Source organism: Sminthopsis crassicaudata, chromosome 4, assembly GCF_048593235.1.
Source record: "Sminthopsis crassicaudata isolate SCR6 chromosome 4, ASM4859323v1, whole genome shotgun sequence".
NCBI lineage: Eukaryota > Metazoa > Chordata > Mammalia > Dasyuromorphia > Dasyuridae > Sminthopsis > Sminthopsis crassicaudata.
This window is the reverse complement of record NC_133620.1, coordinates 71,222,199-71,247,848: the sequence shown is the minus strand read 5'-3', so window position 1 is coordinate 71,247,848 and position 25,650 is coordinate 71,222,199. Positions and strand designations below refer to the sequence as shown.

The 25,650-nt window shown below is 40.1% G+C and overlaps 1 protein-coding gene across 2 annotated transcripts; it reads left to right on the top strand.

Annotated features, from left to right (window-relative positions):
- The first annotated feature begins 4,518 nt into the window (after positions 1-4,518).
- On the top strand, positions 4,519-16,051 carry GLUL (glutamate-ammonia ligase). 2 transcript variants are annotated; one of them, XM_074308532.1, is made up of 7 exons: positions 4,519-4,876; positions 7,694-7,872; positions 9,075-9,236; positions 11,413-11,559; positions 11,956-12,083; positions 12,645-12,844; positions 13,826-16,051. In XM_074308532.1, exons 2-7 carry the CDS (start codon positions 7,707-7,709, stop codon positions 14,142-14,144), a joined length of 1,122 nt encoding a protein of 373 aa, XP_074164633.1. In that variant the 5' UTR covers positions 4,519-4,876; positions 7,694-7,706; the 3' UTR covers positions 14,145-16,051. The 2 variants fall into 2 exon arrangements, with proteins under 2 accessions (XP_074164633.1, XP_074164632.1); XM_074308531.1 differs by lacking the exon at positions 4,519-4,876 and adding an exon at positions 5,516-6,118.
- Positions 16,052-25,650: the final 9,599 nt, after the last annotated feature.

The window sequence follows — 25,650 nt, the reverse complement described above, 5'->3', positions numbered from 1 at the left end:
TGTTGTGGAATCTTAGGAAAATCATTATTAACTAGAATAACACTTACTTGTGCTTCAAATTTTATCTAGTTGGCATAATAGATAGAGGGATGGTCCTGGAATCAGGAAGACCTGAAAACAAATTTACCTTAAAATATTTAATATTTGTAAAAGTATGGAAAAATCACTTAAAACTCTGTTTGCCTTAGTTTCCTTATTTATAAAATGGGATATCAGTACTCCTCCTCTCCTCTACCTTAGGTGGAGGGAGCTGTGTTGTGGCTGTGAAAGTTTGGGTAAAGCACTTAAAAATAAAAACAAACAAACAAACAAAAACTCACTTTATCTCAGTTTCCACATCTGTAAAATGGAGATAATAATAATAATCTCCTAGAGTTGGGAAGATCAAATGAGATAATAATTGTAACAAACTTCTGGCATATAGTAGGTGTTATAGAAATGATTATTTCTTTTCCTCCCTTCTCCAATGAATGTATATAACTTACACATTGTTTCCTTCTTTAGAATCTAAGGATAAGGTTTGTGATGGCCCTTAACAGTGGACAATAAATTCTGGCATCTAAAGATTCATAATAATTATGGGCATTGCTCTAATTATGAGTTTACTTATTGAATTGATTAGATTATTTTATTAGATTAAAGTTTATAAGTAAGCTGTCATTTGATCCTTCAACAACCCTAGGAGGTAGGTGCTGTTATTATCAGTATTTTACAGCTGAGGAAACTGAGGCTAAAGAGAAGGAAATTGATTACACAGCCAGTAAGTTAAGACAGGATTCAAATTTAAGTCTTCTTGACTTCAAGACCCATCCTTCCTCCCTCCTTCTCTCCCCTTCCCCTCCTCTCTGTCTCTGTCTCTGTCTCTGTCTCTGTCTCTGTCTCTTCCAAGGAATCATCAACTCTTTTTATAAATGAGTAAGTTGACAAAAGGGAGTCTGATTTGTCTAAGGGCCACAGTATGTAATAGCAAAGATATATTTCAATTTCTGGTCCTTATGACTAATGCACATAGGCAAGAAATCACCTTTTCACAAACAATGTTACTCCTTCATTAAATCTATTGTCTTGCATCTGAGCCTGATCTATTACTGAGAATCCCTAACTACAAGATTCACTCTCTATCTTTCCCTCCCAATTCAAATGTACATATTCTTACAAGCTATATCCTTGCTAGAGTATAAAAGGGTGATTCCTTCCACCTCCACTCCTCTGGTTATAGAATCTTAGAATTAATAGGGTCATAAAAATAATTTAGGATTTGGCAACTGATAGCACAGTAGTTAAAGCACTGGGTTTAGAATCAGGAAGACCTGAGTTCATATTTGATTTCTTATAAGATACTTAGTAGCTATGTAACCTTAGGCAAGCCATTTAGCCTGTTTTCTTCAGTTTCCTTCACTATAAAATAGGAATAACAATTGCACCTTCTACTAGGGTTGTAATATTTTTTTTTTTTTTAAGTATTTGGAACTTGGTAATTGCTATGTAAATTATCATTCATTTCTCCATTCTACTCCCCACTTCCTTCACTTGTCCAAAACTCTCATCTTAAGAGGAACTGGATCCAGAAAAATAAAATGAAAAAATAAAAAATAAAAGCAGATAAATTAGTAGAGAAATGAAAACTGAAACCCAGTTTAGCCCCTTTTGGCATACACTGCTTCAAAGAAAAAAACATGATTTCAAAACTAGAACTCTGAGTTATCTCATTGTGAGAGCATTGGTATTTATGTCCCAGGAGATGCTGAGAAGAGAATTCAATGGTAGAAGTACTCTCATCGCTTTTCTGATGAGAGATGGAGCAAAGGGTATTGGTACTGTTATTGATAAGAGCAGAACTGGGGGAAGATGCTGTCTAACTTTGAGCTTTGGAATTCTGAAGGACAACTAAATTGTCCTTTTTCATGCATGAATACAGCCTCTAGGATTGCTTTCTTTACGGTTTGAGTTAGGATCCTCAAGTATGGGCTGGTTAGCTCAAACTGTTAGAATACAATGCTATGGAGATTCAATTCTAAAGTAGATTTGTTTTACTCTCAATCCACTCAATTATCCCAGAATGCAGCCTCCGAACCTACAGGTCATGTATCAAATTGTGGATTAGTGTAGGCACAATTTACTTTCAGGAATTAACCCCCCTAAAATGACAAAAATACCCCAAACCTTTGAGATAGTGGGACATATCCTCTGTATCTTTTAAGCCTTTCTTTCATATTCTTTTTAAACTTAGTGCCTTCTTCGATCCTCTTCAATTTATTGCATATATAATTTGTTTGTACATAGTTGCTGGTAATTTCACCATTAAACAGTGAGTTTAAGATCAAGGACTTTATTTTGTTATTCTTTGTATCCCTCGAACTTAGTGTAGTGCCTGGCACATAATAGGTACTAAATAAATGCTTTTTTACTTAAGGCACTGATTCCTCTAGGTTTTTTTCCCCTCCCATTGGGCTAGTAAAACTATCTGGTACAAAATAAGTGCTTAACGTGGGTGATGATGATGATGATGACCCTTGACAGTAGACAATAAATTCTGGCATCTAAAGATTCATAATAATTACAGGCATTGCTTTAATTACAATTGATTATGAGTTTACTTATTGAATTGAAAGTTTATATGAATATATGAGTTTACTTATTGAATTGAAAGTTTATATATAAGGTATAAAACATAAGCCTTTAGAATGTAAGTTCCCAAGGATAGGGACATTTTCATTCCTTGTCCTTACATCCCCAAGGACCAAGTAAACTGAGTTTATTTATCCATTCAACTGTTGTGTACTTAGTAAACAACAGTTGAATGGGTAAATAAATTATCTCACTAAGGACATCACTAATCATTTAAGAGAAAAACAAAACAAAATAAAATTTTTTCAAGAATTACACATTCAAAAGTTCTGTTAGAATAAAATAACAGGATCATTAAAAAAAAATACCCTCTTCTTCCCCTTTTACAGAAAAATAAAAAGTCAGAGCTTAAAGAGACTTTCTAATTCAGCCCCCTTATTCCACAATTGAGGAAACAGGCCTGGCACAATTACTTGACTTATTCAAGGTCACATAGGATGTTAGTAGAAGAAAACCTTACATTCAGGTCTCTTCAGTTGGAGAATAGCATCAAGGTCACTCACAGCTTCTTGCACAAGGGCAACTAAAATTTCTTGACTCCAGATGAGTATTCCTTTCACTCTGATTCCTTGCATTTATTTGTTTTTTTTTTCAGAATGTCTTAAGTAGAGAACAATCCTATTTTAAATGTACACAAGGTCTGTTACTTAAGCATCTTTTAAATGTCATCCACATTTTAGGGGGTTCTGAGGACCCAGAGAAGTCAAGTATGGGGGCCTGTGTCCCCGCAAAGTCCAGATTTCTTTTCCATGGTCTGGATGTTAAGCAGAACACTGCTTCCCTAAATGGTTTTTCCCTTCTAAATTAAAAAGCCAGGGAATAAGAATTCTTCTTTCTACAAGCTTCATGAGCAAGTCTTAAAACTTTGTAAAGATAAAATGGGTTTCAAGTGACGTATAACAGTACCGTATAGATCATATACCAAATAGCATTTCTTGCTTTTTTACAGGCTTTGTACTTGTCAAAGGTATTGAGATAGGTTCGTAGGAAAGGTTATTATCGTCTTCATTTCGCAGGGTGAATTTAGCGATTCAGAATCATTTGAAGCTAGGAGTGGAATTGGGGCAAGGGGAAGAACTCTTCCATGCGTGGAGCGCTGGCTCCTTATTTTTATGAAAACAGGGACCATTAATTCAAGCACATTTCGAATGGATCGGCCTCATTTCAATTTCCAAGATAGGAAGGAGAAAAACAAGACAGCAACTACCAAAAAACAATCTCCAGGCCTTCGGAATCCCTGCCGACTTATTTTAGTCTCCGTTTCCCCTCCTCCAGCTCCGCTGTCATTGCGGGGTGCAACCTAGCCAAGTCTCACACTTTTACCCTCTCAGCCCGGTCCCGTTCCTTTCTCAATTTAAAGGGGAAGAGTTGGCAAAGAAAAAGCCCAAAGCAAAAGGTTCCCTTCCCGTGGGGGCAGCATCTCGGCAGCCCAATTCCGCTGCAAGGCTGGAGAGGCTTCGGCTTATTTCAACCTTGCCCTGGTTCTTGGGGGCGGGAAGGGGCTCGGCTCCAGGGGGCCCAGAGGAGGCGTGAGCCGAGGTCCTAAGAAGTTGCACCGACCCTCCCGGGTGCAGAGGGGAGTGGGCGATCGGGCAAAGGCGGGGAGGGGGGGAGGAAGGGGGTGCTGCGCCGGGCGGGCTCTCGAGGCTTCCAGCCGGGGGAAAAGAGCGGGTGGGGGGGAGAACACAATTGGCAGATTGCATGGCAGGGGTCGGGCAGCCGCAGCAGCTGGAGGGAAGTCCCCGGGCCCGGCAGCCGCAGTTGTTTTTCTCTATCTCGGTTACAGTGGGCGGGGTCCTCCCCGGGCGGGCCAGGCGCTCGCAGGCTCGGATGACCCTCCCCACCCCCAGCCCTGCTTTCTCTTTCCTCTTCTCCCACCCGGCCGTCCCCATCCCCCACTTCCCTTTCTTTCTCCCTGGCCCCGGCCCTCCGCCCCCTTGGCAGGCACCACCCCCTGCCCAATGGCCTGGACTGCTGCGCCCAGCATCAGCTGAGCTGGTCGGGCGCTCGGCTGCTGGAAGCCAATCAGCACTCGCGGGGGCGGGCCCTGCTCAGGGAATAAATGGAGCTAAGCAGGCTGGCGAACCGGGCAGAGCTGAGAATGGAAACCGCTCTCTTGGCTATCGCCTCTACGGCCACCCGCTAGAGCCTTCCCTCAGCGCGGCGAACCTGCGGAGCGGTCCTTCTGCGCCCCCGACTTTTGACAACCTGTTTGCGCGCCCCGTTCCGGGCCCAAGTAAGCGGCCAAGTAAGTCCTCCGAAATGGGGCGGGAAGGGACGCGGCAAAGCATGTTTTGCAAAACTTGTTTCTTCCCTTCCCCGCCCCCTTGCGCCAAGGTCTTTCCTTCTTGCTCCCCCTTATGCCTCCCCCTTCCCCGCAGTGCGAAGTCGCTCCAGAGCATCCGAGAATGCCCTTATCTTGTTGGCGAGGATTGCTCCGAGGCTGGGTGCTCTGAGCACGGGCGTCTCCGTAGAAAGACTTGGGGGAGGGGAGGGGAGGGGGAAGAGGGTGTTGTTTTCTTAGTGTGTACGTTATGTAGGCGGAGGACCTCCCCTAAGGCCTTTTCTGTGTTTACCCTAACCTGCTGTGCCTTAGGCTGTGGCCCAGGATTTTAGTATCTGGACTGTGCGGCGTTTCGGCTTTGTTATTTTCTTTGTGGGAGTGAAAGCCAGAGAGCTGTGTGTGTGTCTGCGTGAGGTTTCGCGTTTTCGCGTCCTGGAGGAGGAGAAAGGAGGAGATAGCTTTTTAGATTTTGTTTTTGTTTTATTGTAAGACAGCGGCCGGCCTGTCACTTGTGCACCAGCTCTGCTGCTTGCAACCGCCCGCTAGGTCCCGGGGAAATTCCGGGGCAATTCGAGGCTTCCATTTGTGACCAAACAATGGGACCTCCGGAGCTACTGCGTTACCTTGAGAGCCGGCGGAGACTGGAAGAGGCCAGAGACAGAAGGCAGCCGGCCTGGCCTCTTTTACATTCTGCCTGGCTGCCTCACCCTCCCCCCGGCACCCTCTTCTCTAAGGAGGGGCATGCTCCTTCTTACAGTTCTCTGTAAGATCGTAAAATCAGGAGCTGGAGGGGAGGGGTGGGGGGAGGGGGGCAGGGGGTCCATCTCCTTGCCAACCACTGGAAGGGAAAGAAGCGAGGGGGAAAGGGAGGGAGAGAAGGGAGGAAAGGGAGGAAAGCCCAGAAGACTCGGGGTCATCCGCCTCCTCGTACAGCTCCTGTATTCCTCGGACGTTGAAGTCAGGGGGGTCCCCGTTAGTGATTATGAAGGCAGTTTCCTCCCAGACTGTTTCTCCTCGGTCGATATCTCCGCACCTTGTTTCTCGATCCTCTTCTCCTCGGGTCCGGAGGGGAAAGGGGGAAAAGCGGAACCACAGCGATCAGTATGAGACCAGTGACTATGAGGAAAGGCATGGACAGAAGCTGAAAAAGAGACGGTTGAAGCGTAGGCCTAATCAGATCGATTTCCTTATCCCACAATGGCCGGGGTGAGTGGAGAAGAGGAGGGGACGGGGAGGGAGGTGTCTGGAAGAAAGAAGAGGAGGAAGAAGAGATGCGGTGGAGCTGCAGCTTCCACACCACTTTTAAGTCCCTACCGGTGTTCCTGCCTAATGTGGGTTAGCCTGGGGTTAGGGACGCTGAAGTTAAAAAAAAAACAAAAAAACAAATTGCTCGGCCAATTGAGGAAGTGCTTTCTCTTAAAACAAAACAAAACAAAACAACCCCCCCACCCGTCCCGGGGTGAATTGATTAGACTGGACAAGTTAGTTGGGAGAGCTCCCTGGAAGTGTCCGAGAAGTGGATTTCTCGGATATTGGAGGAAAGCTGAGGTTTGGTTTTGATTTAAGGTCCGTTTTTTGGGCTATGGTTCCTCGAGCACCTGGCCTGAAAGTCTAACTTCTCAAATCTTACTTGAGCGACCAGGTGAATTTTCCCCAAAAGCGAGAGTACCCATTTTGGTAAGTGGTAACTAAATTGCGGTTACCCATAGAAACAGTTACATCTCTGTTCAATGTTAATTTCAAAATATCCCACCAGTACTCTGCCCTCCTACTTCCGAGAATGTACTTTCTCTCTTGAATTGGGAAATGTATTTGCTGCTTTAAAAGAAGCTTGTTTTGTTTGGATGTCCCATGGTTTTTCAGAATTCCATTTTATAAAGTTCTTCCCTTTGCCAGATTGAAAAAAAAATTGGAGGGGCAAGGAAAAAGGGCTGTTCTGCCACTTTATTTTCTTATCTATCATTAATCACCTAATGAGTACAGCATCAATCCAGAGCCATCTCCAGTCCTTCACATCTGTATCTTAACACTGGACCCAGATGGCTCTGGAGGACAAAGTGAGGCTGGGACTTTGAACAGCCCTTCCTCAATTAAACTTGGGAATGTCATGGCATCCACCCCCTGATGTCATGGTCTCTTGCTGAGAATCAAGGACGAATAGCATCTTTTTGACTAGTTCTAGAGTTTTCCTGGATGATTGAAGTTGGCCCCAATGGAGGCCAGGTGTAGTTTGTAAAGTTAGATTTGATCCCAACTTCAGCATTTCAGGGGAATGAAGCAAAATGCCATCTCTGTCTATAATGGGATCAATGAACTATGTAACATTCATAGAATTTGGTCTTGTTATGTCTTGAGAAGAGGCATAACAGAAACTGATTCAACCTCTGTATCTCTCTCTGCAGGGAGCTACCATCTCTGAAGCCTTTTTTAATTTCCACCCACCCAGCTGCTGGTGTGTCCTTTTTCAAGTTATATGTATTGTAATTCCAATTAAAAAAAAAAAAAAAACAAAAAAGCTTGAGTAGGGGCTATTTTGTTTTTTCTTTATGTCCCTAGGACCTACCTTAGTGCTTTGCTTTATGCTAAACTCTCATATTTGTTGAATGAAAATGCTAATTAACTGAAAGCTGGGGAGTTACTGCTTTGGTTAGACTTCTACCTGTCTGGATAAATCTTTTCTGAAGGATCTTAGCAACAGCTTGGCTTCAGTATTCTTATGTTGTTTTCTTTTCCCCCCTCCCTCTCTTTCCTTCCCTCTGCCCCTGATTTATAACTAACCAGGACAGCTTCAAACATGGCCACCTCAGCCAGTTCTCACTTGAACAAAAATATCAAGCAGATGTACATGAACCTGCCTCAAGGAAACAAAGTCCTGGCCATGTACATTTGGATCGATGGCACTGGTGAGGGACTTCGCTGTAAAACTCGGACCCTGGACAGTGAACCGAAGAGCATCGATGGTAAGGTCCATCTGCAGCTTCCCCTTCTTTCAATTTTAGTTCTGGCCAGAGCAGATTGTTTTATATTGTCTGTCAGCCTCTGAACTCTTGAGGAGACTATGCAACCCTTGCCCTAATTCCTACCAGATTAGTTTTTAGTTGAATTCCAGTTGGAGACAAAGCATCAAAAATTATTAAATCAAAATCAGTAGGAGAGGATCTCCATCTATTTCATTGGCTACTTGTATTATGTTAGAAATTAAAAATCTGATCCGGTAGATTGCTTCCTATGCAAATTCAAGGGCAATGATAAAAATAGTTGGCGTCTAACAAGCTCTTTAAGCTTTTTTTTGGTGCCATATATTATCTTTTTTTTTAGCCTGGGAATTGGGTATAGTATCTCTTTTACAGACCAGGACACAATCTCAGATGTTAAATGACTTGTACTGGGTCATTAGCACCTTCCCTGTATAGAATTAGAATAGGATAGTGAATCTAGCTAACTTAACTCTAGCTGAAGAAGCTAGGGGTGAGTAGAAAGGAAAGACTGATAAGGAAAGAAACTTGGTTTAAGTTACTTTGTAGGGGCAGTAGAGTAGCTCAGTGGATAAAGTATTGGCAGGAAGACTTGGGGAAGCTTACTAGCCATGTGATCTTGGACAAATAAGGCACTTAATCTTGTTGGCCTTAGTTTCAGCATCTATTTAGTGAGCTAGCTAAGGAAATGACAAACTACTCCTTTGCAGAGAACACCCCAAAGGGGGTCATGAAGAATTGAATGCAACTGAAAAAAAATAAATTACTTTGAAAAGTAGAAATTTGTATTTTGAGCAAGGCCTTTTACTGAAGGCTCTGAATTGTGAATTATAGCAGGCTCCCTAACTGGGAGCATTGGGCTAATAGTTTTTCCATGAGTTTCCTTATCTGTAATATGAGGTTAGATTAGATGATGTTGGTCCCTTCCAGCTCTAAAGCTGAGGCTAGTGACAATTCTCTTTAATCTAATGATAGCTCTCTTCTCCCTTCACCTATCTTCTCTTTTCCTTCCCTCTTTTACAATACATATATTCTTATATCAAAAAATTATTCATGTTCTCTCTAGAAGAAAAGGAGCTATTAGATGAGATAGCTGGGAGAGTGATCTTGACTTGAAAACACATGTACATTTTTAAATGGAGTTGATTGGCTTACTTCAATCTTTTTCTCTACCCATCTCCTCCCAGAACTACCTGAATGGAATTTTGATGGCTCCAGCACTTTTCAGTCCGAAGGCTCTAACAGTGACATGTACCTTATTCCTGCTGCTCTGTTCCGAGACCCCTTCCGAAAGGACCCCAACAAACTGGTTCTCTGTGAAGTTTTCAAGTATAACCGCAAGCCTGCAGGTAAGGATCCTTGTTGTCCCTTCTCTTCCCCTTACCCCTTTTCAAAGTAATTTAGATTGGAGCAAGATTGATAAACTATTGGAGAGAGAAGGAAACCATTCAGGAAGCTGTTGTAGTAGTTCGGGCCAATGAGCCATAAGATCTTGAATGAGGATCACCGCATAAATAAAAGGGGCTAAATGGGAGAGAAATGTTTAAAAGGTAAGAGACATTCATTTCAGAGAGTCCCAATTTAGCATGAACTTGGGACAAATTGGAATGCTCCTGAAAGAAAGGATAATAAGGGAACTCAAACTTTGGCATAAAAATTAGTGGAAGAAACTAGAGATGTTTAGACTGGAATAGAGACGACTTAAGAAGGAAGCATGGCAAGCTGCAAATATTTGAAAAAGAACTTCCTGTAGAAAAAGGATTCTACTTGGGACCATGGCTAAAAAAGTTATGGGGAGGCAGATTTTTGGCCAAACATAAGGAGAAAACTGGAATCTGCTGGCTTGAGTAATGGAGACTCCATTTCCTGCCTTTTATATTGGCTTTCTCCCATTCCTTGGAATTGTTTTCCCTGAAATTTTCATCTCTTAGAATTCTTGCCTTCCTTTCTTTTAAAGACTTAACTCAAGTAGTTTACAAGTGTCCTAATATAACTAATATAAAAATATTCATCTATATAACTAATATAAAAAATTATGTTGTCTCCCTCATTAGAAAGTGAAATCCTTAAAAGGCAGCTTTTTGTTGTCAGTGGAGGTCTTTAGCAGAGGGTAGCTATATGATTTATACTTGTTTAATTAATAGAGACAGGATTCATGATATAAGAGTTCTGGGGAGTCTATACTTATCTATCAATAAGCTTTCCCTCCTTTTCATCTTCTCAGACCTGGGCCAAGTACCTTTATCAAGTGATTAGTTAGGGTTCATCACCTTTCTCACTTAGTGATGGGAGTTTGGGCTAGATTGGCCTATTTCAATTAGCATTTAACAACTTTTAAAAGTTGTATTTCTACCCATAGGCTTCTCAATTTTAGTCACTATCTTGGGGGAAAGAGAACATAGTGTTTGCTTTGTGCCACAGGCACAGTAAATGACATAGTAGTTCACAAGTACTGGGTTTAGGGCTCCTCAAAACACCTAATCTGTGATCCTGGGTTACTGACTTAATCCTGTCTGCCTCCTTTTCCTCATCTGTAAAATGAAATAGAGAAGGAAATGGCAAACCACTTAATTATCTTTGCCAAGAAAACCCCACATAGGATTTTCAGTTGGACAAGACTTAAAACAGCAGCAGCAAATGTTCCCAGACACTAGGCTGAAGGTCTTTTCACAAATATTAATAAAAGGACATAAATCACATCTTAACTGTTTCTGTCTCACACCCATACCCTGCTCAAATGTTGACCTAATCAATGCATGAGACATTTGAAGATCCACGTAGGGACAATATCATGTGAATGAAAGGTAATCTTGTTCTCGCCCAGTGTTGTCTTGGCAGTGGATCTTGGTCATCTGGGAAGCAGTCCAGTATAGTGAGATAAAAAGGTGTAAATTGCTTTCTTCTAAGTCCTTGACCTTTAACTTGGATTGTCTTATTTTTCAACCAATTAAATTTTGGTTAGGTTATGGCCTTTTGGGGGATCCTCTTGGTAACCATAAAAAGCTTCTGCTATCTTACCTAGTGGGGTTATAAAAACCTTATTGCTCTCTAGTGTATCCAGATGGATCTAACCACCACATTGACTTCAATTAACCATCAACTTCACTAGAAATAATTTCTTTGCAATTCATCAGAGATGCTTTGGAGCACCAAATGCTGATAGGACTTTTAGAGAGTCCCTGGAGTCCACTCTCCTCATTTTGTAATTGAGAAACGTCACAATGAAATTTAAGTCACTCTTTCTTGGCTCCATATTCAGTTTTCTAGCTACACTTCCTCTAGGACACAATGCATGTGACAAATTCAAGGACAGTTTTCTTCTCTAATTAGAACAAACTTGTCTTTGACCCTTCAAATATGTATAGGATGCTAACTCTGTAGAAGATTTGGAGTTCAAAGTAATGAACCAGAGCCAGTTCACATAGTTGGTCAAGTGCAACGAGTCAGCTTTTTTGGGGGTGGTGCTTAGATCCAGAACTGATAGTAAGATGTTCCTAATGGTTTCTTTATTCTTTTCTACTCCAGAGACCAATTTGAGGCATACCTGTAAACGGATAATGGATATGGTGACCAACCAGAAACCCTGGTTTGGTATGGAGCAAGAGTATACTCTCATGGGAACAGATGGACACCCTTTTGGTTGGCCTTCCAATGGATTCCCTGGACCCCAGGGTAAGCTTTCCTGACTGCTGAACTCAACCAATTCCTTTCCCGAACAAGTAGAACTAAGGCTACTGGAATCACCATCAAAAATGATGTTTTTTCCTGGGATCCCTTTTTCTGTGTCCAGATAAGGGTCACATCCTTGCTACCAAAGACATTGCATCATAATGTAAAAAGAGAGCTGGTGGAATCTGCAGACCCAGCCAGGAATTAGAGGGGGGAGCCAGGAAGGAAAAAAGAGGGGTAATCCTCAAACTAAAGAAATAAGTCATCCAAGGGAATGTGCAGGCCTTATGCTTGAAAAACACTTTCCCTCTTTAGAGGAGCTTGGTTTGGAAAGGGATTTGAATTTCCTCAGAAGCTTCTGTCTCAGTGTTTTATTTCCTGTCTTCTCATGCACTGCAGGTCCATATTACTGTGGCGTGGGAGCTGATAAAGCCTATGGAAGAGATATAGCGGAAGCTCATTACCGTGCTTGCCTATATGCTGGAGTCAAAATTGGGGGGACAAATGCTGAAGTAATGCCAGCTCAGGTAAACGCTTTTCCTTTGGTCCTTTGTTACCAGGATTTAGGCTGGCCCAGATAAAACTGGATCATTGGGCTAGGACAGGACAGATGATAGAATCTAGAATCTACACAGGATGTCCTTGATTTTGTGGTAAAAATTTAGGGATGTGGTAAAATTTAGGGGAGAGTTCAACTCCAACAAGCATTAATACATAAGTCTGTGACAGGCACTTCCCAGAATTTGAGAATATAAAGTTGTAAAACAAAAACTCTGCCCTCAAGGGGAACTTTATTGAGTTGTCTAGACTTTGAAAATGCAGAGTTAAGTTCTTCCACCCATCTTCTACTGGATGGTAATGTGAATACAGTTAAATCAACAAATCAAGGCAATTTATTAAGTGCCTATTATGTAGTAGGCAAGATGAAATTTATACCTAGAGTAATTTTGGAGATGGTGGGGTTGGAGAAGCATGAACAAGTAGGGACATCAGAGAGACAATACTTATGATTTGTGAGAGTTTCTTTAAGTTGCAATGGGAATGATGACGGCTTAATTTTAAAACCCAATGGTTGGTGTTCTCTTCAGTGGGAGTTCCAGATAGGACCGTGTGAAGGGATTGAAATGGGAGATCACCTCTGGATTTCCCGCTTCATCCTCCATCGAGTGTGTGAAGATTTTGGAATGATCGTAACATTTGATCCCAAGCCCATCCCTGGAAACTGGAATGGAGCTGGTTGCCATACTAACTTCAGTACCAAGGCCATGAGAGAAGAGAATGGTCTAAAGTAAGAAACTTTTTTTTGGTGGATTTTTGTGGATAGCTAATAATCTTTTACCATGGAGGTAGACAGAGGGGACTGTAGAATAAATGAGAATAGGATCTCTGGATAGAAAAAATAGGTCCACCATGTTTCCTTTCCTAAGGCACATTTGATTCTTCTAATTGAAGAGAAAGTTACCTTTTTGATTTTAGGTCTGAGATTCTCAGTTTGTGACTAGGGTTTTCAAAGAATATGGCACATTAAGAATCTTAGTTTTCTTTCTGGAAGAACAAATTCAGTGACAAAGCTTGGGCAAGAAGGATGGATTATGCCAATTGAGGGATTAATGGGTAATAAAACTCAGAAACAAATTTGATCGCTCAGTATTAAATCCTGATTAGATTAGTTAGCAATTTATGACATTTAAAAAATGATCGATAACCTATTTATATTACTCTTTCTAGTTGCCCTTCTAGTGTATCACACTTTATGTCCCAGCAGACACACACACACAACCCAACCAATATAGGAAGTTGGAGTCTTAAAATTATATCATATTTCCTTACCCATAATTCTCTTCAGCTAAAAGAGGGAGATTCATTTCTTCATTTTGTTGTTACATTTCAATGACAAGCCAAATCTGTACTAATATCGGTTGATATGAATCATAGGGAATATAACTCATTTAAAGAATTGGTCTATGCCTTTGGGTTTACATACTGTATTTCCAGGGTTGTGAAGAAAGGTAGATACTAGTTCCCTGTCCTGATGAGAGATAAGTTAAATGCCTTGTCCCTGGCTAATACTTTGCTTATAATACTGAGCCGCAGTGATTTTTATTTAAACAGTTTGAGAAATTGCTTGTCTTCTAAAGGAGGGAAAGAATTTGGAGTTTAATGGAATATTGGCAAAATAAATAGCCCTTTACCTTTTAAATTTAGAAACATGTTGATCCCCACATTCGCTTTTTTCCTGTTCCTCACCATTGCACCTGCTTTTCTTCAGGTTTATTGAAGAAGCCATCGAGAGATTAAGTAAACGACACAAGTATCACATCCGAGCCTATGACCCCAAAGGGGGTCTGGACAATGCCCGTCGCCTGACAGGTTTCAATGAGACATCCAACATCAACGAGTTCTCTGCTGGTGTGGCCAACCGCGGCGCCAGCATCCGAATTCCCAGGATGGTTGGGCAGGACAAGAAGGGCTACTTTGAAGATCGCCGCCCCTCTGCCAACTGTGACCCTTACGCAGTGACAGAGGCGCTTATCCGTACCTGTCTTCTCAATGAGACAGGAGAAGAACCCTTTCAGTATAAAAACTAAGTGGACTAGACCTACAGATACCTTCTGTATCCCCCACCCCATAACCCTTTTCTCATGCCCTCTTACACCTCACCTCTCCCCTCTTCCAAGTTTTCCTACTAGATGTAACTCAGGGCACAAAATACCATGTTTTTTTGTGCCCACAGATAACTCCTTGCTTTTTTTTTTTGTGGGGAAAGGGGAGTAGGGTTGGGGGATGTTTTTAATCTTCTTTTTTCCCCATCATTGATGACTTTTTGAAGACTGAGATAATAGTATGTTAGTGGGGAAAAGGGGTTGGGGAACATAACCACTGCTTCCATCTAATCAAGTTTGTACATCAACAGAGACTTGTGGCTTCCAGAGACAAAATAAAAGATATTTGAGATGGGCGGGTTGGGGGAGAGTGGATGGGTAGGAGGAATTTGCTGAGTTTTTTTTTGAAGGGAGGAAGTATTAAATTCATATGAGACTGTAATCTACTTTTCTTAACAGATAAGAATTGTAAGGGTTGGTGGTCTCAACTTGCAGGAAAACACACCCTTTGTACAGGCTTCTTTGTTTTCTCTGGCCTAGAGGGGAAGCCTTTTGCCAGAAGATAAAGTCTTGTAGGCTATGTGAACCATTGGGGACTAGTTCAGTTTTAAAGAGAAAAAGAACCTTGCCCACTCATCCTTCACTCAAAGCAGAGAAGTATTTTTATATTTAAATTTAAAAACAAAAAAACTTTTTGAGATGTATGGACATGGTGCCCTGGGGTGGAGAAACAGAGCAGGTGGGAAGGTATGGTCAGAAGCAGGGAGTTCCTACTAAGAAAAAAGGATTGTTAGAAAGGAACTGGGACAAAAAAACCCCATTGGTGGCTGGCCATCTTTTCAGCTTACCCTCTTGCCCGTCCAGATAGAGATGGTCACAGCTAAGCCTGAACCACCGGTGGCTGTGATTTTAACAAGCACATAATGAATGAAGCGCACATAAGTGGGGAAGGGGGTGGGGGGTGGTAAAAAGTGAGTTGGCTGGTCAACTTAACCATGTTACTGACAAGGCGGGGGAGGGATTGTGGGTGTTTATTTTCTGGTGGGACTAGCATGTCACTAAAGCAGGCCTTTTGATATATTAAAAAAAGAACCTTTATAAAGGCAAAACAATTTTAGATTCTAATGTTTATAGGGTTTCTATAAGTTGTACAGTTTTTCAGAGTTGCATGCATGTATACCCTAGTATGTTCAAACTGTCCCCTTGCCTGTCTCTTAGTGATGAGGTTGGGGTTGACTGTGCTGGGTTCAGGCATTTGTGATTTTGTACCCTGGTATCTTTTCTGAGTGCCAGATCTTCCTTTGCTTTTTTTTGTCAAAAAGATTTCTGAATAGTTTTTTTTCCTTTTATAATAAAAACAGAACAAAAATACCCTTAAGCCCTAGCTGTCCCCCTTGCTGCTCTCTCTGGTTTATTATGCCATTACTGACTGTTAGTTGGACACCTTTGGACAGTGTTGTATGATTTCCCAGCTTTGACCTCGAGCTGGTTGCCTTGCTATGAGGAATTCTCATGGTCATGTACAGCATGTTCAGAATTTAATATTACTGTATTTTAAACAAGCTACTTAATTGCTAGCAAATCCACCCAGAGTTTATAGATTACTTTTCATTGACATTTACACCAAGTTTTGTATATCCCTACATATGATTCTAACCTCAGCCCTTTACAAAAGAAAAGAGTCCCCTCCAAATCCCCAATCCACTTCTAGCCTTTCCTTCAAGTTAAAAATTCCAAGTACCTCATTGCTGCTTGGGATGGTTTTTGAGAACTAGAGAATTAATTATCTGAATATACTGCTTAGGGATGCTATTGTCATTTCAGAGAAAAAAAAAAGGTCTTATTACCTCTGTTTTACCAGAAGTCTTATTAAATAGTAAAATTACTTGAAATGATCTTGCCTCTGTAATAGATACTTGTGTACTTAATTCATACCCTAATAGCTGGATAATGTGTAGAGACTCCTTTTTCTTGTAGCCTCCAGGCCTTGTCTGGGTGTTCTGATCCTCTCTGAAAAACTCACTGAAATTAGTAGTAGAATGTAACTCAAAATTATTTAGCTACAGCATGAAATGAAAAAGTCCCATCCCATGAACCAAGATTGGGGAGTGAAGGGGAGGATTTGGGGCCAGGACCTGGTTTCCAGTGATTACATGTATCTTATTATTCCTAACTCTTGATTTTGGCAGGGGATTGGATGAGATTACCTCTAAATTGTAGATCTAAATTTGGACAATGGGAATCCATTCTGCTTCCTAATCTCAGTACTTTCACTGTGGCCTAGTACTAAAAAAAAAAAAAAAAAAAAAAACCACTTGCTAGTTATGTTACACATGACCAAGAGTTGAAAATGCAACAGAAAATAGAAACTGGCAAAGTCACAAGGACGTGATTACATCCATAGAATGGATGACTTCTCTAGCTCTGTCCAATGTCACTCCCAGATGTGTGATTATGGGTCTAATCTTTAGAGATCCATTTTGTTAAAAGATTTCATGGGAAACAGATTGGTCTTGCAATTTATCTTTGTACTTACTGATACCTTAAAAAGCAAAACAAAAGTTTAGTGAGGTTAATGTAGTCTTTATCTAAAATCTGGTCATGTTAAATTTACTCATCCAATCACCTATCCATTTCCTCTTGCCTCCCATTCTCCTAGGCTGTTTTGTAATACTTTTAAGTGGACCTTGAGATTGTCTTTTCATTGGTTCTAATTTGCTTTCTTGTGGAAAGGAATATTAATGTAGTCAGAATGGAAGTAGAAAGTAATTGCATCTCCACCCTTACCTGGCATTTGCTCAGAGCTATGATTACTTGTAGTTTCTTTGTGTTTCTAAAGGTGTGTTTCCTGGCTAGCTGATTCAGTTTAACCAACTTGAGTTAGTTGATAAGTTATCTGTGACCAAGAGGCAACCACACCTTCTGTATTGGATACAAAACTGATTAGTTCTTCCTGAACAGTAGAAGCTTAAGGAACTACATTTCTGATGCCAGTAACACATTCCGTTGGATTCTATGTGGATAAAAGATGAAAGATCAAAAAGTCTGTTAGGCTCGGCATAGCCACAAGCCCAGAAAATGAAAATGGTGGTAGGTGCTAAAAGTAAAATCTTTGGCAAACTGTTCCAGTTCCAAAATGAGTGAGGTTTTGAATTGGTCCTTCCCCTCTTTTTGTCACTAATTACTTGAAGCTGTAAATTCTAAGGTCTACAAAGAAATTTGGAGCAATATATATCACTATCTTTTGTGCAGCAAGAGAAAAGTTTGCTGACATAATTTAATTATGTTAAGTTGTATTCCAACATTGCAACTTTCCAATTGGGTTTTGTCAAACCAATCTGTTCCTAACCTTATTGTTTAATGAACCTAGCAAACTAACCTTTACTCTCAAGGTTTCTGGGATATTAAAAACTTTCTTCTGAACTCAGGTCTTTAAAAGTCTATTACCCTAATTTATTGAAGAGATAATTATAGATAGCAAAAATTGATTAAGTGTGCCAGGCACAGTGCCAAGAGTTGGGAATGCAAAAATACCAAAATAGTACCTGCTTTCAAAGACCTTGCATTTGATGGTGGAAAGCACACAAAAGGGTGGAGTTTGGGGTAGTAGCTGAAAAGAGGGGAAGGCTAGGTAGAGGAAGCAAAGAAATAAAATGAGTGCTGTGATAAAAAATGAGATGGCTTTGCAGTCTCACCTTTACTACTCTAAAGAAACCACAAATAAGTCCTTAAACAGTATATTTTGAAAATGCAAATCAAAACATTAAGATGTGACATCACACTATTGTGACATCACACTATTCCTGATTCTCCTAGTTGAATCTAAATGGTCTGTAATTTTTTTCCTGACCCTATTTGAAGTTTTCTTGGCAAAAGATACTAGAGTTATTTACCATGCCCTTCCCCAGCTCATTTTACAGATAAGGAAACTGAGGCAAACAGGGTAGAGTGACTTGCCCAGGTTTGCATAGTTACTAAGTATCTAAGGCCAGATAGCATGAATGCAGAAAGACTCATCTTTCTGATTCACAGCCCCTCTACTAAGTGTCTGAGGTCAAATTTGAACTCAGAAAGATGAGTCTGACTCCAGGCTGGACAATATATGTACTGCACCCATTTATCTAAATAATACAGCTCTTTCCCTATCCTTAAAGAAAAGACTATCCTTTTAGGGAAATTGGCATGAGATTAGAATTGATCTACTTGACATAATAAGTATTAACTTTTTTTGTTGGACTTTATTATGCAGAATATATATCAATCATGAGAAGAACTTTAGGTTTTGTATTCATAAGACCTAGTTTCAAATTCTAACTCCCTTGCTGTACTACCTATGTAACTGGGCATGTCATGGAACAAATATCTTAGCTTCAGTTTTCTCATTGGTAAAATGTTCAGGCTTGAATTAAGATCACTGACCTAGAGCTGGAAACTTCAATAGACATCAAAGTCCAACTCCTTGGGTGAGAGAGTACTGGTTGGGGTTCATGAACAATATGAAGTAGTAGAAAAATCTCCCAATCTTTGAGGGTGTATATACTCTGCAGTACTCTGTGGACCAAGGCTTACTATAGGAATGAGAGTTGAGAAAGTAGCTCCAGAATTTATTTTTTTCTACATATATATCTATTATTCTCATTAAATTGCAACAATATCAACAACTATGAGATAGATACTATTATCCCCATTTTACAAATAAAAAAAATTTTGAGAATTGAAATTTGAAAGAATTTTCTTATCTGTATCAAGAGAGATCAGTTAGTTTCCTTTCATTATATCAAATTATCACTTTAGATACTGGGAAATACTTTTCTTCTCAGTTTCCTCAAAGTGTCTTCAAGCCTGTAGAGGTTAAGGGCCCTCAGCAAATCCTACTATAAAGCTATTCCAACCCTCACAAACCTTAACTTTTTAATGCTGATGAAATCTAATTGTTTCTACCAAAAAAAAGTGGATCTTCAGAATTATTTCTGACCCATATACCAGCTTCTACAAAAATCCTATGAGAATAATCTAAACTCATAGAGGAGCTATTTTTGATAAAAGCATGGGAAAGAAACTAGCTTCCTCAAACTCTTCCATAGAAGACCACAAGTGTAAAATGAGGTTATATTCACAAAAGATTCCATTTTGCTTCTTTGTTGATTATTAAGAAAAAAATGGACCAAATAGAACAAAACAAAATGAAAACAAAAACAATAAAAGCACTTAACAGCATTCTTGAACTGTCCCATGCAAATGTTAAAATTACACAAAATTCTTTGGAAGATGATGTTAACAACAGAGAACTTTGATCCATAGCACTGATTTATAAATATCAAGTGAGACATGAAACTGGGAGATGTATAATGTTTGTTACTATCATTGAGCATGTCCAATATAGATCCCAAATGAGATTCCCTAAAATCCAGTTAATAATAATTTATTCTCTCTATGATGTATGCATACTGATGAATGAATCATTCTTGCCCTCAAAGTATTTATATTAGGTTGATAGTGAGTTTCTTCAGATCACATGGATGACATTTTCCTGATTATATAATTAAAATTTAGGGCATTTCTGAGCCTCCTAAATGAAATCCATCTCAAGCAAATGAGTGTAGCCCAACTAAACAAGTTTAGCAAATACAGTAGTGGGCTCATTTCTGTGATATGTGACTGAATGGAAATCCCATAAAATCTGATTTATCAGTATGAATATATCTTATATTGGACAGATGGTACTGAGAGTCAATTGGGACCAAAATGGAATAGAATGAGAGTAAGTAGGCTGCTTTGCTTTGGGGTAATTGCTCAGCACTTTTAATGACATTTTTGCATTAAATAAAGTGTTTTCATTAAACAAAGGCCTATATTTCTAATCCCCCAAATCTTCTGGTGAGGCTCCATGACTATACTATAAGCATGGAAGACCACCAAAGAACAAAAGTTGAAGTCACCCAGAGGACAATGTTCTAAACTGCAATAATCAAAGAAGAACTGAGCAGAGGTGTGGGTGAAAGAACTCTCAAATAAATATATGACTTAAAGAAAACATGGTAATGAGAATTGTGTAGTGAGAGTGAGTCTGTGTGCTTCATTAGTTCTCATGCAAAATGAAAAGACCGATCTCCAGCACACTGAATGGATCTCAGAGAAGTATTTATCAGAGGACAAAGATAAGTCTTAAATGAATGAAAAAGCTTTTATTAATTAGTTACTACGTGCTAAGCATCATGCCAAGTGTCATAGGGACAAATGCAAAAAAAAAAAAAAAAAAGTCTCTTTCCTCAAAGAGTTTGTAATCTTATGGGAAAAGGGGAAGAATAATCAAAAAGAGAGTGTCAGCCACCGGGTGGGGAGAGGGGTAGGAGTGGGAAATCAAATAAGATGATGGATGGAGCCATAAAGAAACTGACATTTCTTCTAATGACTTCTAATTTGATTACAATTAAAAAATTAATCAATTCACTCATATTTATGAAGTACCCACTATGTGAGTGGTCAAATGAAATCATCTTTAAGATTCCTTTTAGTCCTTCTATTCTATGCCATCAGCATCACCTTCCTTAATCTACCCCATCTGCATTCTCTTTGAATCTGAGACTGGTCCTACTGTTGGATAAATGGCAATGGAAGGGAACTTCAACTCAAAAATTTTAAGAGAAAATCCTGAAATTTATCATCTGGATAATCTGGACCAGTCAGTCAAGCTCTATGTATATTTCTTAATATGTAAAATAAGAAGATTGGACTATATAATCTCTGTTCTCTTTGAGCTCTAACATTCTCTGATTAATGACCTAATCCTTTTTCTTGGGTCAAGAGATCACCATAGGAAGGAGACAAACATAAATTCCTAAAAATCCTTTCCCTTGATTCCTTATTGAATGCCAAAAAAGAAAAAGGACAGATTGTGCCAGGGACTTTTGAAGGTTCCCAATAGTAAATGTTACCCTAGAACAATTACTTTTAGGTCCTGAAGACTTTGGTTTGGCTCTGTTTTCTACATAGCCTCAAAACCTCCAGGAAATATGATTATATTGAATTGTAGAAAGTTCTTAAGGGAATTGCTGTCTGAGAAGTCTAAATTTAGTGACAACATGGGAAGAATGGAGATATCTGGCACTAATTCTCACTCTATTTTCATATCTTTCTGCTTATTTGTCCTGTTTCTATTTATCTATCTTCTCTCTCTGTTTCTTTCTCTCTGTCTCCTCATCTTCCTCAAATTTGATTCTCTGTACATCTTTCTCTATTTCTTTCCTTGTCTCTGTCTTTTTCTTTTTCTTTTTTTTTTTGTCCCAAACTCTTCCTCTGTCGGTCTGTCTGTATTTCTTCTTTCTTGTTTCATCCATTTGTTTCTTTCTCTCTTTCCTTCCTTCCCTTTCACCTCCTGCCCTACCCTCATGCCCACCTCAGTCTCTGTTGCTTTAGATCCTAATCTTTGGGATAGTCTGGGGAAGAGTTTGGACCCCTATGATATGGCAGAACAAAACATTCTTTCCTGCAGCATCCTTTAGCCAAGTGGATATTATTCTTTTCACTCTGGGTTTTACCCAGCCTGGCAAGCTTGGGGTAATTTTGTTTTCACAAGCCACATTATGTAACACACATCTTGAAGAATGACACTGTGCCAATTTGGAGATCACTACTGGAGGGAAGGGGAAAGGAAGGGAAAAAGAGAGAGAAAAGGAGAGAAACATGGAGAGGGAGAGAGAAGAGCAAGAGACAAAGGAATAGAGAAAGAGGAGGGAAAAGAAAATGGGGAAATATGTCCTTCCTTTCTTTTTTCTTTCTTTCTTCCTTCCTTCCTCCAATTTTTTCTTTCCCTCCCTCCCTATCTCTCTCTTTCTCCTTCCCTCTCTCTCCTTCTCTCCTTCCCTCCCCTCTCCTCTCCCTCTCTCCCTCCTCAAAATGTTCCTACCCCAAAGTTTAAGTCACCAATTTAGTGACCTTAAGGGTTCCTGCCCAAGTTTTCCTCACACCTCACCATTGAAGGCAGGGTGCCTAGTTCTAGGTCTTAGCCCAGCTCTAGCAGAAATCTTGTTTGGGGGAAAATGGCAAATGCCTTCTCCTCCTTCTTCCTCCTCCTCCTCTTCCTCCTCTTCCACCTTTTCCCTCTTTCTCTTCTTTCCTCCTCCTTCTCCTCCTCCTCCCCTCATTTCTATGCTTCCTTCCTTCTCCCTCCTTTCTCCTCTTCCCCTTTTCCCTTCCCCTTTTCCCTTCCCCCTCCTTCCTTCCCCTTCCTCTCCTCCTTCTTTTCGTCCTCCACCCTCTCCTTGGCCTCCTCCTCCTTCTCCCTTCCCCCTCCCCCTTTCCCTCCCTTCAACGTCTCCTCCTTCTCCCCTCCCTTCCTCCTCCTCTCCCCTTCTCCTCCTCCTCTTTCTCCTCTACCCCGGGGAGGGAGGGGCAGGCTCTGTGGAAGCCAGAAGGCCACAGCCCAAAGTCGGCCGCCGTCAGCCCATGGGCTAGGCTCCTGTTTTCCCAGTTCAAGGAGGTAACAGCCCGCAAGGAGGAGGACGGACCGGCAGCCAGCGTGGCACACTGTGTTCTCTGGGGAAAACAAACACACTTGACTTTGTTTCTTGGCGCCTGTTGGTCTTCACACCTGCAAAGTGACTTCACAGCCCAGAGAGATGACCGAGCGAGGGAAGGAAGCGAGGAGACCGGGTTGGAGAGTGGAAAAGGCTTTTTTCTCTTCCCGTTTTCTAGGAAGCTGTGTGTGGCTTGTTGATTTCTAGCGCACGCAACACTCCCACTAGTCCTGGCGCAAGGAGATTGATGTTAGTTGGAGTTTTTTAGTTAATTTTTTCTCAATTAACTAAAATCTGTTTTCTCTCTCGCGCATTTACCCCGGTGTTTGTTTTTCAAAGAGCTTTTTGTTTGTTTCGTTTTGTTTTCTTATGCACTGTTACAGAATTTAAAGGGGGCATTGAAACTGACCTTATCCCATGCAGGGATCTCACCTCCCTCCAGAGTATTCCTATGATTGACCATCTAGTCTGTTACTCCAATATTTCAAATTAGGATTGGGGAGAGAAAAAGGGAGGGGGATTCATTACTTTAGAAAAAAGCCACTTTTGAACAGAAGAAAGTTCTTCAAGAATATAGCAAAAAGCAAGCTGAACTTGGAATCAGAGGGCTTGGATTCCAATCCTACCCTTCCACAAGTAATTTAGGCCTTCTAGGCCCCTGTTTGCCTATCCATAAAAAGATCTCAGATCCTTTCCAGCTTTAAATGTCTGATCATTTGAATGAACCAAAATTAGCCTCTCTCTTATCAGTCCCTTCAACCCTTCTGAAGGAATTTAACAGACTCCCCCCAATTTGTTACTTATTTATATATTACTTATGTTATGTTATATATTTATTAACATATTTGTTATGTTATTTATTATGTTATTATTATAAAATACTTATTTTATAAAATGAGTTTCAAATTCTCTCCCTCACTCTAGTCCTTTTCCCACTCATTAAAATGACAAACAATATACCAAGTTTACTGAAATTGTACAAAACATTTCTACATTACCATGTTGAAAAAAAAAGAAAAATAAAGAAAGTGAAAAAATTGTGCTTCAATCTTTATTCAGAGTTCACCAATTCTCTCTCTGGAGGTGAATAACATTTTTTATCATTGGTTCTTTAGAATTTTTTGGTGTCATTGTCTTGATCAGAGAAGCTGTCTTTCAATTGATCATTGTTACAATATTGCTGTTACTATATACAAAGTTTTCTGTTACTGTATACAATGTTTTCCTGGTTCTTATTTCATTTTGCATCACTTCATATATCATAACCTCATCATCTTATAGACCACTATATTTCATCACAATCATACTATAACTTGTTCAGCCATTCTCCCAATTAATGAGTGTCCCCTCAATTCCTAATTCTTTTTTTTTTTTTTTTTTAAATTTTCAAAACATATGTGTGGATAATTTTGCAAAACCCTGTGTTCCAATTTCCCCTACCCCCCACCCCCTATCCCAGATGGCAAATAATCCATCAATTTCTAATTCTTAATAAATTTAAATCTTAATCCACATGTTAAAATACTTGTATATAATTAGTTTGAAAAAAATACTAGCTAACATTTACATATCATTTTAAGATTTGTAAAAGACTTTATATGAGTTATTTCATGTAATTCTCACAATAACCGTTTGAAATAGGTGCCTTTCTCTGCTCTTCTGAAACAGAGAATCAAGCTAGAATTGCATCTATCTATTCCTTTCAATATTATTTGTAGCCCCCCTTTTTTTTTTTTTTTGAGGCGGGGGTTAAGTGACTTGCCCAGGGTCACACAGCTAGGAAGTGTTAAGTGTCTGAGACCACATTTGAACTTGGGTCCTCCTGAATTCAGGGCTGGTGCTCTATCCACTGCACCACCTAGCTGCCCCTTCCTTTCAATATTATTAATCTGGGAGAGTTAGTTTTCAATTTCAAGCTAAACTTCTGATTGCTGTTCATTATTGGGGAAAAGAAGATCCCAAGTTTTATGTCCAAAACTTGACTATCTTCCCATCAAGTACTAGTTTTACAATGAATGCACATAACAAGTAGCTAAGAAACCTATTTACTTAAATGTATCACAAAATAGAAATTTGAAAAATATACATAAGAATGTAAAAATATTTGGAAGACACTCTGTTTTCTAGAGCTAAGGCTGTGTCCTAAACTTGGCATAACAAAAATCCTTTTCACTCAGGATATTCCCCTCTGGCAATAGCTTGGACCAGCACCAGGTGGTTACCGAGGGATTTAGTTTTCCTTATTTCCCAGAGACCTCCATCACATGCTCACATTCTCTGTTGCTTGTCACTGACAGGTATAGCACTCCTGTTCTTGTCACAGAATTCTGGTCCTGTGCCCCTCAAGGTGGCCATGATCCTCTAAAACTTCACATAGTGGCTGTTCCTATGGAACTCAAGAAAACTTGTATTGGCCCAAGAAATGCTAACCATGAGAACTATCTCAAAATCTCAGATTGTGTTGTGGGACAATCCCTTTTCATGTATCTAAGTGGCCCCAGCATCATCAGTGGTAAGTCTTTCTTCTCAGGAGGGAGACTTCCCATCTGCAGGTGTGGTTTTCCTCATTCTGAAATTAATTTAATTTCTGCTTGTATCCTGACTCTTCTGACTCTGAGTTGCTCTGTTTCTTATTAAGAAATTCGTTATTCTCTCTTTAGCAATCAGAAGTGGCTGCTAAATTGTCAATAGTTTCTTTTGAAACTGTAAGGCAGAAAGTGCTGAAGTGACTATAGGGCTTGATGAGTAAAGAGACCATAATTCCCTTTTCTCCTGTTTTTCCCAACTTAGCTTCAGTTTTCATACAGTTAAGAGGGATTATTTTTCTTCACTGAGGAGAGGGCCCAATGGGCTTAGACACAGTCTCTGAGATTCAAGTTCCACATACACACACACACACACACACACACACACAAGGTTGCTGTTGTTCACTTGTGAACCCTTTTGGGTTTATCTTAGCAATGATACTGGAATAA